Source organism: Panthera onca, chromosome B2 (genome assembly GCF_046562875.1).
Source record: "Panthera onca isolate mPanOnc1 chromosome B2, mPanOnc1 haplotype 2, whole genome shotgun sequence".
Taxonomy (NCBI): domain Eukaryota; kingdom Metazoa; phylum Chordata; class Mammalia; order Carnivora; family Felidae; genus Panthera; species Panthera onca.
The window spans coordinates 149550795-149569436 of record NC_138343.1 but is presented as its reverse complement, the minus strand read 5'-3'; the positions used below and the strand labels follow the sequence as shown (position 1 = coordinate 149569436).

Here is an 18642-nt window from a genome sequence, read left to right as displayed (position 1 = left end):
GCGCCTGCGCTGCGTCTCGGCACGGTTTCCAGCCGCCGCCGTGCCGACGCGGTGACATGCGCGCTTGTGCGTCAGGCGGCCCGCGGCCGCACCGCCCGGAGCCGCGTCACGCGTCACGCGTCACGCCCGGCTCTGGGACGTCGGCCTGCGGGCGGGCCGTCAGGAGGAGGAGCGAGACGGCCGCGCCCCGGGGGTTGCTGTGCGGCGTCTCGCAGGTGACGGCAGGGGCTTTGGGGGCGGAGGAATCCGTCCCGGCCACGCGGCCGCGGTCCCGGCCCCGGCGCTCCGATCCCGGGGCCTTGCCGGGTCTGCGCACCCCCCTCCGGCCGCACGCAGCGTGGCTCCCCGTGCTTGTCCCCGAGAGCGCCCCCAAGTCCCCCAACCCAGAGGGGCGCCTCGGACACGCCCGCATCCGCCTGGGAGCCTCTGCCGCCTTGAAGGGTCGGCGTGTGTGGCCGTTTCCTTGAAAACAGGCGCAAGGAAGTCCGGAACAAATGAGCTCATTTTCGGGCGCGGACGTCGTCAAGTGACAACAGGAAACTCGTTTCGGGGGGGGGGGGGGGTTAGCCCATTGCCACGTGCAACCCAGCCTCCGCTTCTCCGTCACCTGGGTTTTCGGGGGGCGGGACTGCCCCCTCTGGCTTGGCCGCGCTGGACTTGCCTCGCCCGGGCCCCAAACCCCAGGCACCGCAGCGTCTCGGCCACGTGCTTCCGGCAGGGGGACACGCACAGGATCACCAGCAGCTTCGCGTCGCCACCTTTATGACAGGACGGAGCAGCAGGTGGAAAGGACCCCGAGGAAAGACGGCGCCTCTACACGACTTGAGGCCGCGTGGGGTTGGGGCACCGCCGGCAGGGACGCGGGCCTGGCCCCCAGCGGTGGCAGGGCCGAGCCCCTCCTGCTGGGGGCGCGGGCCGCGGGGTCCGGCCTTGCAGGGCGGGGCACCCTCCCCGAGCCCCCGCACCCAGGTCCCCGCAGAAGCTGCCTCGCTTTTCGGACGACGGGGAAGGCTGAGCAGCACTGAAGGAACAGCAAAGACCAGGGGGAACGGGGAGCCGAGGAAAGACGGAGAAATGCTGTGGGAAGGACGATGGTGACCCGGGGAGCCAGGAAGTCCCCCGGGGGGACATGTCCAGGGGGAGCGGGTGTGCCCGAGGCAGGGGACAGGGCGGTAGGTCACCGCCCCGGGTCGCGTCCCGGGGGAGGTCCCTTACCGAGAACGTCCTGAAGAAAGTGGGTAAGCTTGCTGTTCCGGTATGGGACGTGGCCTCGACGCTCCGCCAGGGCCCCCAGGACATCCGCGAGGGCCGCCAGGCTCCGGTTGATGAACGAAGTCTCCCTCAGGGCCGATCCTGTCACTCCAGACACACCTGGGCAAGTGCAAAGACCCGGCCACACAGTTAGGATGTGCAACAAAGTCTTTAACGATGTCAAGGAACGAGCCAGGAAGAGCAAAACCGGGACGTCTCAGGGCGTGTGCGCTGCGTGGGGGGCACACCGGCCGGGGAGACCCCCCAGTGCGCCTCACCAGGAACAGGTGGGCAAGAGCCGCGGAGAACAGCACGGCTTGGGGGTTCTCACGCCTGGGGGCGGTGGTGAGACCGCGCCCACGGCGGGACGGGAGAGAAGACAGCAGAAGGGAACAGTGCCCGGCACCCACGGCCCGCGCGGCCCGCTGGCCCCAGAGAGGTGCCTGCCCTGCGCTCACCCACACACTCGCTGCCGGCCAGGTCCACGAGCTGAAGCTTGGCGTGCACCTGCTCCGCGGGTCGCTGGGCCCCCAGGGCCCCAGGCCAGGCTCTGCCCCCCGACGCGCTCCGCCTGCTCCCCTCCGGCCACGGCCCGTTGGCCTGCTGCTCAGCTGCACGGGGGTGACGCGCACCTAGGAGGGGGGTCCACGAGGCCTCCCTCAGTGGCGCTGTGGAGCGGGACTTCTGCCCGGAGCGCCACCCTCCGGAGAGGAACACACTCCCCCTGCAGGCGGGCAGGGCTGCGGCGGGAGGGGCTTCCAGAGGGAGGCCACCGCTGCGGAAGCTGGGGCTTGCGCCCACCTCGTCCCACGAACAGAGTGACATTCTTGGAAATGTTCGGTCATGACAGTTGATTAAAACCCAGTCCGAAAAGCCTGTGAGCCCCACCGTTTGTCTCCGAATCCTCCTGAGAAATCCCGACAGACCCATGCCTCCCTCTGGGGTGTGTGTCCGTCTCATCGCGTGCTATTCCCAAGATGGCTTCTTCAAGAGAGTTTTTAAAAACCTAAGTAGTGTATGCTCACCGTGGAAAACATTAAAAATACACAGAATGGGACAAAAACGAACATAAAAGCCACCCTGGTCTCTGCTGCGTTTCCACGTGTGGAGACCGACCGTGGGCTCCCGGACAGATGTCCCCTCCCTGCGGGCGAGCCCCTCCTGGGACCAGTCAGGCCGAGCTCTGGGGCGCAGGGCGGTCATGGGCGGGAGCGGGCCGCCCACACCGGCCTGCAGGCAGAGTGAGCGTTGACCCGCTGGCACCCGGCGTCTGTGTCACCGCCGTGTGAAGTTGGGCCCTGCCCCAGCCTTCCTCCGCGGGTGAGCTCTGGCTCCGTGAGCTGGCAGAAGTCGGGCTCCTCGGGCTCCGTCCTTCCCAGCCTCGGGGCCTGATGGCCGGGCAGCGCCCCGGTGCTGGAGAGTCGGGTGGGCGGCCCGTGTACGCGGCCCTGGTCCTCGTCCTCACCGAGACAGACCCTGGCAACTCGGGTTTGCGACCTTCTAAGCCCACATCGCATCTGCAATCTCACAGGTGACGTGTGCACCGTGTGCCCAGATGCAAACACGCCCGCTCCTGGTTAACGAAGAACCCCCCCCCCACCCCCCATCCCCTTTCCCCCCAGCCTGGTTCCAGAGCCTGCAGATGTGTTCGCCACTCCCAGCCGGGGCCCGTGCGATGATGCCTCAGAGCCTGCAGGTGCGCGGGCTCCTTTCCTTTTACGTGGATTTCATTCCGTGCCCTGACCAGGCGCGCGGGGCCACTTACCGAGGCTGCCACGGGCGGGGGCTGTGGTCAGAGTCGCCGTTATTATCAGGTGGGATCTGGAAGAATTGGCGTGCACTGAGGTGGCCAGCTCCGCCCTGAGCTGCAGGCTCCCAGCAGCGAGCGCCATGAACTCCGCGGCACTGTGGACGGGCCTGGCAGAGCGGGGGGGGGGGGGAGGGGGGGGGCGGGGGGGTGATGGGGAGCTGGCCCCCGGCAACGCGAGGGACGCCCTCCACCCTCGGCCCACGTAAACCAAGTGTGCCCACTGTGAGAGCGGTCTGGAGCACAGCTTAGACAAAATAAGGCGTAGCAAATCAGACGTTCACCTTTTCTGACGCCCGGCTTACTTATTGTGAATTGCTTTACTCTGAAATATTCAACCGTCTGGGGGGGCCAAGTGGAGGTTCTCAACCTTTTGAACATCAAGCATTCCTTTATTTATTACGCTCCCACGGACTCCAGGAAGAGTCTGTTTCCCTGTTCTAGTTAGTGACTAACACCTAAGCAGAGGTTTCCATCAGCAGGAGCGATTTTGTTCAGCCTATCAGACAAAAGCTGAAAGTTCTGCTTACTTTGTGCAAACTTGTGGCCAAAGGCATCATTTCCTGTAGGTTTTTCCAGACACTGGAAACAGCTGCAGACCCTTCACTTACTAACTCTGGGACGCCAGGCTCGCCGCCCTAACCCTCGTCACCAAGGGGACCCAGCCTCCCCCCACCCCCCAGACGTGGATTCAGGAGCATATTTAGGAGCTTTAGGAGCATATTTAATCAACACAAGGGGACGTCCTTTCTTACAAGGTGGTTAATTATTGGTGCCTGCCAGTGGAATGAGGGCGTCTGTACGTGACCGAGGGACGGCGGGCAAGACCATTTCTCCGGGCTCGTTCCCTCTTCGGGAATAGAACATGTTCTATCAAATTTTCATCAAGATATTTTAAAAGGTTAACGGACTTGTCTGTTTTAATTGTCATTTAAAAAAGATAATTTCTAAGGCGAATTGAAAAATGTGGAACACATCCTAAGCACAAAAGCGCCGTGTGGTCCCCGGGAGGAAGGGCCCATCAGGGAGGCGTGGCCAGCTCTGCTTGGGGTCCTGTGAGTGGCTGAAGGGCCACGCGGAATACTCACTCTCGGGTCAGCAGACAGACCTCCGGCTTTGCCTCCTGGGCGGTCAGCGCCTCACGCTTGGGCCCAGACGCTGCTGTGCGACCGTCTTTGGCCAGAAGGTCAAAAATGTCGTTATTATAAACTTCCACTATCGACACGTCAACCTTCAGGCTCCTTGACGGGTTTTCTGAGATAAGCCTGGGGATGGGGGGACACAAGGGACTTGGGTAACCCCTTGGAGAAAGCTGTGGAAGAATGGCTTTCAGAAGGAGGTGACAACACTCGGCATTAGGGCAGCATCTTACTAACAGCACAAGCACGCAGGAAGACTGGAATGTTCTCTTTACATTGTAGGGTAAGTAACGGCCTTGGGAACAGCGATTTTATCTGAGTTGTATCTAAATCAACGATTCTGGCCCTCGGTACCCTTAGGATCCCAAGCCCACGAGGAGAAGAGGTACAGAGAACTCGTGGCCTCGACTCGGAAAGCCCCCCTGCTCCCGAGTTTCATCCCCGCACAGGAGCCCAGAGGATTTCCAGCACTGTTCCGGAACTGGGGCTTGCCTCGTCCACACGCCTGGAGACAGACCCACAACCCCACCCAGGGGGAGAGTGGCCACCCGCACAGCCCCTCATCACTGAGGCCTCCCCGTGTCTTGTGGGGGTCACAGCTTCCCCGACACGCACACAGTTAAGGCCCATTTCACTCTGGCTAGGATGCCTTCCTGTCCGTAAGGGAGTCCTGGCCCCGGGCTGGAACCCGTGTGGGCGGCCTGGCACTTCGGGAAAACACAGTCTGGGTGTGTCTAATCCAGGCGCTGCCGGCTCGGGGGTTTCCTTAGGAGCCACGAGGGAGCCAAGAATAAAATGGGCAATTATTGTCTCCTGGTGACACGGTCACGAAAATGAAAAAAGGTAAAATGAGAGAAAAATAAATTAAATCCTCCCAGGAAGAGAATTCCTGGCACAGACCTCGGATTGGGATTACTCTCGGTGCTGGGGTCTCCCCGGGGGACTCGAGCAGAGTGACCCTCCAGCCGGAGACACCGCTGGGTGGGGGCCGCGCGTCCCCTCCTCACGCCAGAAAATCACAAATGTGACCTCGGCGTGGTTCCCTGCCCCGGGTGACGGGCCGTGTCTCTGGCTGTCACAAAACCCGGATTAGAAGTCTCTCATCCACATAATACAGGGAGAGCTCCTGTGAAGATCGTCTTCCGGGAAATTAGGTCCTCGATTGATTCGTTTGTCCCTCAGCTCGCTGGCTTCTGCCAACAGTGCTGAAAGGCGGTTCGGTCTTTGCCTCGAAGAAGCCGGTGTGTGGCCGGCAAGTACACGTGTTCCAGTTACAGCACAGTGTGATGCGTCTTACACACAGGTGTGCGAGGCCCCGCGAGGTTCCAAAGGGGGGCACTGAGGCAGGGCGGGCGTCCCCTCCCCTCCCCTCCCCCTCTGCACGTGCTGCTGGATCGTCACCGCCCGGCTGCTTTCACTCTGGACTTTGTGAGGGCGGAAAGTCACCACGCTCACCCTGTGAATCCCTCGTGCCCTTGGCCCGGCGGCCAGAAAACCCTCCCGACGTCTGCCGATCGGCTGAGATCACCCGGGAAGGACACAGTGGGAGCTCTGGGCTCAGGAGGGCCCGAGAGGGTCCCCGGGTGGCCGTCATCGTGTTCACAATGGCAGGGCCACCCTTGGTAACCTCGGCCGTCCGAGACCAAGATTCTTTAGGGTGAAAGGTTCACGAAAACATCCTCCAAGATCAACGCCCGGGGTCCGAAGGCTCCAGTGAGGGGCACAGAGGCTGGACCGGCCGCTGCCCCGGGGCCCCTTCCCTGGGGCATCTGCCGCGGGTCCTCTCCCTGACTCCCGGGTCCCTGCCGTGTCCCTCCTTCCACGTGACAGCTGGGAGAGCCACGGGCCACTGCCCGGGGAGGCTTCCCTGGGGGAGAAGCCGTCGGCTCTCGGGCCAGCCCCGGCTTGGCTCTGCTGAGGATGCCCATGACACCCGCTGGGGTTCTAGCCCCTTGAAATTCAGTGTCCCCACATGGAGGTCTCTGTGACCTACGGTGGGCAGGCTGAGCCGCTGTCCACAAGCCCCCCACCCACCCTGGGGACTGATGTGCTCCTCCCCGGGGCGGGGGGGAGGGAGGCCAGGGCTGCCCCGGGCCCTCCTCCCCCATCTCTGACAACGCACACCCTCAGGAGGGGCAGGCCCCCTCACTGGCCTCGCGGCCACTGAGGTTTCTACAATGGTTGTTACACAGCACAACCTCACCTGTGCTGACAGCTTGTCAGTAAACTTAATAAATGAACGTGTCTGTGTGCACAAATATTTAAAGAATATCGGTTTGAAGAGGCACCAAAATATTAGGCTGTGTGGGAGTTCTTATGTCTTTGGCTCTGATTTTAAGACACAGAAGGGCCGGGCAAGGAGACACAGGGACAAAAACCGAATCTCAGGGCAAGGAGCCACGTCTTCATGGGAACACAGTGCACACGGCTGCAGTCAGCGGTGTGCAAATGTGAGAAGGTGTGTCTTTTTTTAAAATTCTTTTTTGTGTTTATTCATTTTTGAGAGGGAGACAGAGAGAAACAGAGTGTGAACAGGGGAGGGGCAGAGACAGAGGGAGACAGAATCCGAAGCAGGCTCCAGGCTCCGAGCTGCCGGCACAGAGCCCGACGCGGGGCTCCGACTCGCAGACCCTGAGATCATGAGCTGAGCCGAAGTCGGTCGCTCAACCAACTGAGCTACCCAGGCACCCCAATGTTTATTTATTTTTGAGAGAGAGAGAGAGAGAGACCATGAGCAGGGGAAGGGCAGAGAGAGAAGGACAGACAGAATCCGGAAGCAGGCTCCAGGCTCCGAGCTGCCGGCACAGAGCCCGGCTCGGGGCTCGAACTCACAGACCGCGAGATCCTGACCTGAAGTCGGATGCTTACTGAACGAGCCACCTAGACACCCCAAGAAAGTGTATCTTGCAGGGCGGCTCCCTGAAGGCAGGGAGGGCTGGTGTCTGGGCCAAGGGGGTGGAGTGTGGGACCACAGCTCTGTTCCAGAATTCCTTGGTAACTTGGGTTGCGGAGGACGGCCTGCTGCTATCTGTTTCCAAGAGTAATTGTGTTGGTAAAACCATAATATGCAGCGGGTCCCTTGTGGGGATGTGTTCACGGGACAGGAGCGTCCCCAATGTGCCCAGCTCCCTGTAACTCCAAAGAAGTAAACCAGATGTGTCTACTCTTTCCAGGGCCAGGAGGCGAGGAAAGAACAACGGAGGTTTCCCTCGGTCCCCTTCCCATTCTAGAACAGAAAAAATTCCGTGCGCGGCCCTCTCCCGGCCAGGGAAGCTGTCTCGCTAGGGATCTCCTTCCAGCGGTTTTGTCTTAACGAAGCGTTTCGACATAAATGTGCCTTAAGAATTTCTAGCGTCTGTGGTACCGAGGCGTGGAGTGTTTGAACACTGCGTGGTTTGTCGTGGGTCCTGGGAGGAGCACCAGGTGTGGTCTCCGCACCCTCCCGTCCCCCCACCCCCGCTGCTCTGGTCCCCTGCTCGCTGCCCCCCAGGTACCTGAAGAGCTCTCCGGCAGCCCTGGGCAGGACTCCCAGGTCGCTGTGCGGTTCCCACGGCGGGACGGGCTCCCCCGTGGACTGTGGACCCAGCATGGTGTAACTCTTGCCACATCCTGTCTGTCCGTAAGCCATGATGCAAACGTTGTACCTAAAACCCAACACGGATTTGAGTGCCGGAAAGTGCACGGCGCGTCTCCTGCCCTGACTGGATTCTAAGAAAAGCGTTTACTTGGATGGACAATGCCACACATTTTGCTCTGTAGTCCGTTTCTCCCGCCCTTACGAGTCAGGCTTTCTTAGAACTGCAGCTCTTCTGTGCGCAATCCCTGCAGCCATGTGGTTCACAGCATGGGATTCAACCACAGTCACGTCCACACACACAGCACGTATCTCATCGGCACCCGCTTCTCCTCCGTGACTCCGTGTTTCCTCCAGGCGCCCGCTGCTGGCGCCCTGCGCTCAAGGTGCACGCGGGGATTCCGGCCTGAGCGAGACCCCTCGTCGTCCCCGTCCACCTTCCGTGCAGCCCGGTCAGCTGGGGCTTCTGATGCACATGGAGTGACGCAGAGGTCTGCACGCTGTCCTGGGCCGTCCTACGATACCTCCCCATCACGCACATGACCCGGGGCATTGCTGACAGCATCGTGCTTAACGATCGTGGCATATTCTTGTGCTTTGTTAGTTCAAGGGGCTGGGTGTTTCCACACCCACGGTCAGCCGGTGTGTGCCACAGCGTTTCTGACAGGCGAGCGGCCCCCCACACCCCACAGACGGGTCACGTCCCCCGGGACACGGACGGTGGCTGGCCCTCTACATTTCCTTCCAGCTGTTTCTTCAGCCCGAAACAACGGAAAGATGGGAACATGGAAACAGTATTTGAAATAGATGTAAATTTATAGGATATGATATAAATAGATAAATGATGTGGACTTATAGGCGGGGCTGTGTGGGTACAGGTGTCCCAGACCTCCAGGGGCGGAAGGCTAAGCCCTGACCCCCGTCACGTCACGGGGGAGGTGAGACCGTGCACCTCAGAGGTGGCTCAGGGCCCATCTCAGAGACGCTGAGTTAACTGATCGACCTTTAATCGATGACAGCCTGAAGTATCCCCAGCAAGCCAAACTCACAGAGGCTGTTGCTTCGATCACAGCACCTTGCAGAGTGTTCTGACTGGCTGCTGCCTTTAGCAGGGACCCAGGGGGCCTACCACCCGGCGTTTTTGGTAACAAAAGCCTCCCCGCACCTGCCCCTGCCCCGAGGACAGGCGTGTGCACACCTTGGACCACAGCAGATAAGCGAGCCCTGACGGGGACCTCGCGAACCCTTTAGGGACGTGGAGAGGAAGGAAGCCTCTTGAAGAAAGCCTCTCAGGACTTAACAAGGCCATCTGTTTCGCATTTAAAGTGGAAAGGCAGCTCTGGGGACGATCGTGCAACCACCACGCCTTTTCTATTTCTGGAACCTGCTTACTAAAGAGAGGCCTGCTTAAAAGAAAACAGAGCTCTCCCGTGGCTCCCAGTGGAAGAACTTTTGGGGGAGGATATAAAACCCCCACATTCAGCTCTTCCGGGAGAAGAGCTGTAGCAGAAGCTGTCATAGTGCAGGGTGGGCCCCGCGGGCGTGTGCCAGGAGAGCCACGTGGCTCTCCCGTGAGGACCTGGCCCCCTCTCGGGCCCCCGCCGTGCATTTGGATGCTAGAACGCCGCGGGCGGAGACAGCCCTGTCGTTACAGCTTCCGTGCTGCCGACGTTGGCCGTGTGGCAGCCTCTGCCGGGCAAACACAAACACGCCTTCTTCAGGACACTGCACGCAGCCTCCGCCTCCAAACTGGGGTTCCTCCAGGCACCCTGAGGTAGGAAGTCCTGGCGTTCGGTGTCAGCTACACAAACCTGGCTCCACTCGTTGCTAAAGACACAGCAACTCCGAAGGTGGGACCCGGGGCCAGAGGCTCCTTCTCGAAGGGCTGGTGAGTTCCTCAATCTAGAGTTAACATGCTTCACAGACCTCCTGAAAATTCTAAAATGCACAAAGGATCCCAGAGAGAACCGGAGCAGGTGCTCACGGCCGTCAGCCCGCACACACGTGACTAGAACATCTTTAGGACCCGAGGCAGGTGTGCTCACGGACGCCCTCCCTCGAGTCCCACTTGGTCCTTCTCCTGGCACACCCAGCCCCCCCCACCCCCCATGGCCACTAATCAACAACGGGGCTACGGGTTGCTCTGCGTTGTATGAAATGCTCGGGCTCTAACGTGATACACTCATCCTGTAGCAGGAATGACATCTGCCTCTAACTGTGATCACTGACCTTGGAGATGTTTTAACTCACCCGTCCAAGAGTGACGTAAGCAGGGGGCGCACATCCCCAAATACCGCTTGCTGGGATTCCGCGGGGCCATAAACTCTGAGAGGCACAGGGAAGATGATGCACAGTTGGAAGAAAAAGAGATTTACCTCAGTAACCAAGCAGGAAAACCTGCCGAGAACGCTATCTTCGTCCACTTCCCATAGGAGCCCCAACATCGTCAAGATCCCTTTTTTTCCTTCAACAAGAAAAGGTTAATTCCATGGCCTTTCAAGCTAACAGAGGTTAAGGAAGCCGGAAGAATTGTCTCCTCTGTTATAAAAACACAATAAGCAAAATTATGAATGCCTGCAAAGCAGAAAGAAAAAGCAAGCGAAAGAAAGAAAGAAAGAAAGAAAGAAAGAAAGAAAGAAAGAAAGACAGAAAGAAAGGATACCATGTAATTATCCCGGAACGAAATTAGCTCCACTTAAGTGGGTCCAACAATAATAGTGTAAAAATCATAGTCCAGGCAACATTTGATACACAGTATTTGATTTTTATGCTGGAGCTCTTAACAAACAGTATTGTTTTCCTAGGCCCCAGGTTAGCTGGGCACCAGGACGGGGTGTCTGCTGTGTGAGGGCATCAGTGTGGCTCTGTGTTTAGAAGCTCCCACAAATACAGCCAAGCAGGAAGGACTTCCAAAAAATGCAGTTCACTGCACAATTTGAAACAAGACCGGAATGCAGCCGCAGAGCGGGCTTTGTGCCAGACTACCGAGCGCGCAAAGCACGCGGGGGGCAGATGTACCGAATCGAGTGCCCCCTGCATCCAAGCTTAGGCTCCTGAAATACAGGTTCGTATTCGGCTGGAACCAAACTTTTCTCTTCTTTCATTTTTAAAATGTTTCATAATGTCCAATTGATCCGTTATCTCTAGAAGCAGGATTAATTTTATTTTACTTTTTAATGTTTATTTATTTTTGAGGGAGAGAAAGAGCATGGACAGGGGAGGGGCGGAGAGAGAGGGAGACACGGAATCCGAAACAGGCTCCAGGCTCCGAGCCGCCAGCACAGAGCCCGACACGGGGCTCGAACCCATGAACCGTGAGATCATAATCCAAGTGGAAGTCGGGACTCAAAACTGACTGAGCCACTCAGGTGCCCGGATTTTTGAGAGAGAGAGAGAGACAGAGAGAGAGAGAGTCGGGGAGGGCTAGAGAGTGAGGGAGACACAGAATCTGAAGCAGGCTCCAGGCTCCAAGATGTCAGCACAGAGCCCGACGCGGGGCTCGAACCCACCGACCGTGAGATCGTGACCTGAGCCGAAGTTGGCGCTTAAGTGACTGAACCACCCAGGCGCCCCAAAGCGGGATTAATTTTAAACTTCGGAGGAATCCCTTATAAAATGTGGGTCATCGTGCATGATCAGGGGGTCATTTAGAGCAAGGGGTGCGATGCTGAGCTCTTGAATCTCTGTTTTAACTTGTCCCCCAACTCCCCAGGGCCCGTCTACTTTGCACAAACCCGCCTTCCGCCCGCAGCCGGTTGAAGCTGGCCTCGTGTCCATCTGCTTTGTCTGCAAATGTTTCAATGTGTGTCTGAAAAGGACGTGACTGTTCCAAAAACATCACAATGTCACCGTCACCACATTTTGGAAGACTAGCAGTAATTCCTTAGTGTCACCCCCAAAGCCGTCCAGCGTTCTCTGACGTTTCTCCAGCTCGCCGGCGGGCTTATTTTTCCTGTCGGCTTTTAAAAATCACGATTCAAACAAGGCATTCCCATGGCCACTGGCCAAACATCTTCTAAATCTCTCATCTATAGTAGGGGTCAGCAAACTTTTCCTAAATAGTAACTAGTTGAGGCTCTGTGAACGTCTTACTTAAACACTCAGGTCTTTGCCACCAACGTGAAGCCAAGGCTAAGGGTCCTGTACCACCTGCACTTGGTAACACTGTATCGAGTCATTACTCAGGAGCCCAGGTGGACACAGGGAAGCGATGACATAAGACCCGGGCGGGACACTGACTCCACCGGACGTGACCTGTGGTCGTGCACCGGCCACTCCAGAGTCAAAGGACGCGACTTTGCGCAGGGGCAGTGAGAGAGGTGGCGGGCCTCGTGGATCCGTGCAAACATCAGTCACACTCGTGCACACGAACAGCTGAGTCAGAAGACACCGTGGGAGGAAGTTCCCATCGATGGCAGGAGGAAAGCGAACTGAAAACCCAGCCATAACCCTCATGAGAAATGTCCACATCCTTTACGGAGAAAACTATAAAACTCTCCTGAAAGACATAACCCAACTCAAGCAAATAAAAAGACAGACCACGTACTTGGACAGCAAGACTCAACTCTGTGAGGAAGTCAGTCTTTTCCAAAGTTAGTTTATAAACTTGCCTTACTCCCCCCCAAAACACCCCCAAATACCACAGATGCCATCACGTTTTTCTCTGGAGCCAGGTAATGTGATTATACAATTGCGTTGGCAAAACAAGAGGTCAGAACAGAAAGGAAAACCCCGGAGAGAGAAGGAGCGGGGGTGGGGCTGTCCCTGGGGACCCTCCGTGTGCTGTGAAGCCTGCACCCGAGGCTGTGGCCGTGCACCTGAGCCGGGGGAGGGGGCGTCCAGGGCACCCGAGACAAGTCTAGAACTGGACCCGCGTGTGGCAGCTGTGTGATAAAGGAAGCATCTCAGATCAGCGGGGAAAAGATGTGTTTCCCTAAGTGGTGTCACTAACTGGGGAGGCACGTGGAAAAACATAAAATGGGATCCATCCCAAGACAATATTCTAGGATGTTCCAGACGGGTCGTAAGTTTAATGTGAGAAGTCAAACCACACAAATATCAGAACACGTGGGTTTATTCTTCTCTAACCTGGTGGCCTTTGTCACTATAATTAAGTTAACAGGGGGACAGCTTTGGCACAGGTAAGAGCTTTCAGAAGCAAAAACAAGGCAAAATAACAAACTTGGAAAAACGGTTGCAACTTAAATCACAGACAAGAGATCAATATCCCTAACATACAAAGTGCTCCGGAAAACAAAGAAAAAGGCCAATGCTGATTGTGTTGTAACATCTCCTTCCATTTCTTACGTGTTCCTTACGCAGGAACATGTTCCCTATATTTCTTCTTATATCAGAAGTCCTCTCTGTATCTTGTAGAAACACATCTAGAGACGCAAGCTCACTGGAGAAAAAGCTGCAGGAGGCTGTTAGCTGCCCGACAGGGTGTCCGGCCTCCCACCAGAGAAGCTGGGTGGAGGCCAGAAGCTGGGAGGCCCCAGGTCCAGGCACGTCCTGGCGGGAAGCTGTGGGCACGGGGGCCGGGGGGGTGGCGGGCCAGCTGACCGGCAGGGCTAACCCGATCTTCACTTGCCAGGGGGAAGGCGAAGCCGTCCTGGGGGTCCTCTCCACACGGCCAGCACCCCCACCGTCTCCAGGGTGCGCCCGGCCATACTGCGGTCCTGACCCTGTGGGGTCTCTGACCCTCTGCTCCTGTCTCCTCTGTGCCTTTGACCCTTTTGTCTCCCTACCGGAATGTCCTCTCTTCTCTGCCTGGTTAACTCCTGGTTAACAGAACGTCAGGACCGGTGCAGACACCGTCAGCTCACCTCCAGCCCCGCCAGCCCGTAACATGAGCTCAGGGAGGGCTCGAACTCACGACCCCAGGAATCGACGCAAACGTGGGGACGTCACAGCATGAATGCGTGTAACGGGGGGACACAGCCAAGAGTCCTTCAACTACCTGATACGTCCGTTATGCTCAAAATAATGAAATTACTTCTTATGTTTCTTATGGCATTTTGGGTCAATGGCTGCCACTTTTAATTTGCCATTTTAAAAAATAATAATGTATTTTTATCCCACTTAGAAGATAGCAGTGGTCTTCTGACTCTGGGCCCGTTCATACTTTTCCTGAATTTTTTAGGAAGGAACGTATTTTCCCCTTCACACATATTTATTTTTAAAAAGGAGCTAAGTACTGAAACTGTTGAGAGTTTCTTTCAACCCTGAAATAAAATATTTTGACATTTATTAGTTCCGTCAAAAGCTCTTATAAAATAAACAGTGCTCTGATTTCATAAGACCCATATGTTCTGCTGATTTTGAAGTGGGACAATCCTGAATAAATTCTTCCCCAAAATAAATTCTTACGGAGATTTAAATGTGAATTATTGCTTCTTGCTTGGATGGACAGCGACTGGCGCAAATTCCTTCCTTTCTTTTTTTTGTTCAGCCCAAACACCACAATCGAGACCTTCTCCTTCAGTCTGACCCCAATGTGTATGGCGTGCTGCCCCCCCCCCCACCGGCTCCCCAAAACAGGGTCCCCGTGACACCGACAGATGCGTCCCCGCCCCCAGCGCCCTGCCCCCCTTCCCGGGTCCCACGGCCGCGGCAGGCACACGACGGCCCAGACTTGACCCTGGAAAGGCGTGTGAGCGGCCGGCCCTGGCTTCTCCCCCCGCGGTGCCCGTCCAGGGGCTCCTGACAAGGCCAAGCCCCGGGACCTGCACAGACGTGCTTGGAACATGTGAGAAGCCACAGGAACACGAGGGGGATTGAAGACCCGCCCCGTGGCAGCGGGCTGGGGTGGTGTGGCCCTCCTCGCCCTCCTCTTGCTCAGAGCGTGGACAACACAGGACCCGAAACGCCCGGCGAGACACAGGTGGCCCTGAAGGCCCATCGGAGGGAACGTTCCAGGTGCATGAGGAGAGGCAGCCGGGCTGCGGACAAGAAGCTGGAGCTGACAGCCAGCCCCTTTATATGAGGAAGGCCCCCTTTCCCTGGTGGTGTCGTGTCTGAAGCCCACACGGCCACTTCAGCTTTCTTGTTAAAAAAAGCATCAGAGTTTACGGATTGAATCAGGACCCACACGTCAGAATTAGCCCACTTGCCTCCTAAGGTCTCCTTGAAACATTGACTGTATTTTTAAAATGGATTCCGCGCTTCAGCCACGGAGGCAGCAGCTCCGTGGGCACAGACGAGTGCACACAAGGCCACCACTGAGACGGAGAGCAGCTCTCAGCACGAGTCTCCCCCGTGGCCTCCCCTGTGGCCTCTCTTGTGGCCTCTCGGTGGGCAACACCTCCCGCCTCCCAGCTCCTGGCAGAGTCTGGCTTGTTCTCCACCCTCAGGCCTTCGTCTCTTCCAGAAGGTCCGGGTCACATAGAAAGCACGTTTCGTGTCACAGAACACCGTGTCCAAAGGGGCGGTGCCACCTTCGTCCGCATCAACCACGCTGACACCTCCAGCCACCAGCCCGTGGTTTCGGCATTGGGCCACGTGGACCGGTGGCTTCCAGCCGGCCCTCCCACATAACTGAGGATGTCGGCGTCTCTCGGCTGCAACGTCTGTACTGACACTTTGCCCACCTGCTTACGGCGTGGTCTGTTCTCTTCCTTTCTGGGTACAAGTGCTTGGTAAGCTTTGTGATTTCCAAAGGTTCGCTCTGGCCTGGGGCTCACCTGCCCTTTCTCCTGGTGACGTCACACACACAGAGCGGACGGTGTCTGTGGCAAAGCCCGATACATCGTTTTCTTGTATAAATCGCGCTTTTTGTGGCATTTCTGGGAACTCTTTGCTTAACTCGAGGTCACAAAGACTTTTCTCCTGAGTCATCTTCTGAAAGTTTTGTGGTTTTATGCGTTATATTTAGGTCTAGATTCCATGTCAGTTACTTTTTTGCAAAAGGTGTGACCCACAGGGGCACGTGGGTGGCTCAGTCGTTTGGGCATCCGATGTCAACTCAGGTCATGATCTCGCGGTTCGTGGGTTGGAGCCCCGCGTCGGGCTCTGTGCTGACAGCTCAGAGCCTGGAACCTGCTTCCGATTCTGCGCCTCCCTCTCTCTCGGCCCCTCCCCCGTTCGCACGCGCTCACGCTTTCTCTCTCAAAATAAATACACAAACACTGAAAAGTGTGGTGCACAGATCAAGGCTCGTTTCCTGTTTGCAGGCTCACCCACTGCTTCGCCACTACTTGTCGCAAAGGCAAGCTTGGGGCGCCTGGGGGGCTCAGTCAGGCATCTGACTTCGGCTCAGGTCATGATCTCACGGTTCGTGAATTTGAGCCCCACGTCCCGTTTGCCGCTGTCGGCGTGGAGCCTCCTTGAGATTCTCTCTCGCCCCTCTCTGCCCCTCCCCCACTCACCATCTCTGTCTCAAAATAATAAATACACTTAAACAAAAAAGACAACACATGCTTTCTCCACTCAATTGCCTTTGCTCATTAGCAATTAGTGCAAATGATGGGATAAATTGTGACTTTCATTAACCAAATGCTAACGCAAGATTTATATTTGTGTGACTTTGTTTTCTGTGTCAAAGCACTTACCTCTCAAAACTGTAAGTGTTATTAATCGGCAGGTGAGCAGCCCGATCACATTTCACCAGGACTGTTTCCTAATAAAAAAGCGTAAACAAGGCAGTTAAGACACAGCCAGTGCTGCACTGGTAACACTGAGCAGGGGTTGACAGACCGCAGCCCGCGGGCCAATCCAGCCTGTCGCCAGTTTTTGTAAACAAAGTTTTGGTGGAACGCAGCCACGCCCGGTTTACGGATTGTCTACGGATGCATTTTACTGAACCGCACAATTGAGTAACTAAGACATCGACCAGATGGTCCCCAGAGACTGTAACATTTCCTTCCCCTCTAGGGGACACGCCGGCCGGGCGCTGGTACGAGAGGAAAGTCGCCTCCGTGAGGAACGCCCAGAGGAGCTCGTTCTCTGCTACAGACGGGGGTGGGGGGGCGGGGGGGGGGTGCAGCGGCCCAGGGGGCCTCTGCGGGCACTTGACCTCTCGAGTGAGGCGTGAGACTCTCCCAGGACCGACGAAGTCCCATCTCGGACATGTTATAATTTCATTATAACTGGTGGCGCTAAAAGTTTTGCTTTTAAAACGCGTGGACTTTGGGTCTTGTCCCGCTGTCTCCTTCAATGCCATCTTGCGCGGACACGAGCAAAGGCTGTCTTCAACAAGAAACGCAGCATTCGGTGACTTCTCCTGAAGCGCAGAAACAAACATACACATTCCGAATGGGTTCCAATTCTAAGGCAAAATGCAAATTCATGACCAGGCCTGTAGCAAGAAGTGAAAACCAACCAACATTTGATTTTTCCGTGACAGCCACTGGAGGGTGTGCCTTCCCGGCTCCCTGCGGGTCCCTTCACATATACGCGTATCTGCAAAAATAAATGCGCGTCCAGAAGGCGGCCTGGGTAGGCGCTGAGGGCATAAGCTGTGGAATTCGATGCCATTTGTTCTACACGTGGTTGTTACTTCCCGCCAGCGGCGCGGGCCGGGCTGTGGGAGCCGCGTGCGGTTGCGTTTGGATCTGCGAGGGCCGCCGGTTCGGGTGCTGACCTGGCCGGCGAGGTGAGGCTGCGCCGTCCCCGTGATCAAACGTGAAATGCTACAGGCACACAGGTGTGCGTGTGGGTGAGACGGGCTTTGAAAAAGTTACTCAGCGGTGGCCTTGCCAACACACTCGATAGTTAGGCCTTGGATTTCACCGGAAGCATCTCACATGCGCCTTCCCTTCCCGACACCCATTGCTGCTGCTGCTGGGGCGGGGGGTGGGGGGCGCGGGCTGACGAGATGGTCCCTGGCTTCCCCCCTGCGCTGGTCTCTCCGTCTCCAGCCCAGCGGCCTTCCTTCCAGTCCACGCTTTACGTCACTGCCTTGGAAATCTTTCCAACATGTACATCAGACCAGAAGGGGATAAGTCACCTCAACCGACAAGTGTGAGGAGCTAGTGACAGGACATCAAGCTGTGGGCGCACCATTCAAGGCCTTATCTCAAGCTGCCAGCTGGGGGTTGGCAGAGTGGGAAGCCGTTTGCTACCATTAGGAAAAATACGTCAGAGCAGGAAGGGCCGGAAACCCATCCACGGGGACTTCGGCCAGGACGGAGCAGCGGTCCGTGACTGGGGCCCCCCGTCCCGTCACATGGCCGCCGCTGCCCGGGCACCTTATCTAGTTACTATCCGAAGGTTTGGGGGTGGCTATGTCTGAACACGGCTTTCAAGGAAGAGGTCTTATCCTCAGGGGAGTCGCTAACGGAGAGTTCAGTTCTCCGCTGAGGATTTATTGAGCTCCAACAGTGTGCCAGAAGCTGCCGCAGGGGCTGTCTGTCCCCTTATGATATCAGTAATATTAGTATATAATAACAGTAATACCCCCATGAAGGAAGCAGCTCCTAAATCTTAAAAAAATTTTTTTTAATGTTTATTTTGAGACAGACAGAGAGAGAGAGAGAGGGACAGAGAGAGAGGGAGACACAGAATCTGAAGCCGGCTCCAGGCTCTGAGCTGTCAGCACAGAGCCCGACGAGGGGCTCGAGCCCATGAACCGCGAGATCATGACCTGAGCTAGTCAGACGCTCAACCGGATGAGCCCCCAAGGCGCCCCTCCTCAATCTTTTTAACTCCCAAACTCCGCAGGAAGACGCAGGACCGAGCAGTAAGGCACTGACACCGTCTTCAGAGCAGAAGCCACACCTGGCACCCGGACCCAGGATCTGACCACCAGCCTCGGCCCCTCACTCCCCACTTGAGGCATACTTTCGTGGTGGTATTCCTTTAATTTTGTGCCAAGACGTAACCCTAGCCCCTCAGGATGAACGGCGCAGAAACACACACCCCAAAGTGTTTTA

General features: G+C 56.9%; 1 protein-coding gene across 3 annotated transcripts in view; it reads right to left on the bottom strand.

Annotated features, from left to right (window-relative positions):
• Positions 1–484: 484 nt before the first annotated feature.
• KIF25 (kinesin family member 25) overlaps positions 485–18642 on the bottom strand; it is a 45161-nt gene continuing 27003 nt past the window's right edge. For 2 of the 3 annotated variants that reach the window (XM_081795796.1, XM_081795794.1), the window contains 8 exons: positions 16321–16388; positions 10022–10096; positions 7692–7841; positions 4147–4323; positions 3017–3168; positions 1710–1883; positions 1216–1371; positions 485–758 (listed from right to left, as the gene is read on the bottom strand). In XM_081795796.1, coding sequence (XP_081651922.1) covers positions 604–758; positions 1216–1371; positions 1710–1883; positions 3017–3168; positions 4147–4323; positions 7692–7841; positions 10022–10096; positions 16321–16388 — 1107 coding nt within the window. In that variant the 3' untranslated portion in view covers positions 485–603. The remainder of the gene's footprint in view (positions 759–1215; positions 1372–1709; positions 1884–3016; positions 3169–4146; positions 4324–7691; positions 7842–10021; positions 10097–16320; positions 16389–18642) is intronic. The other variant, XM_081795795.1, reaches the window with a different exon arrangement.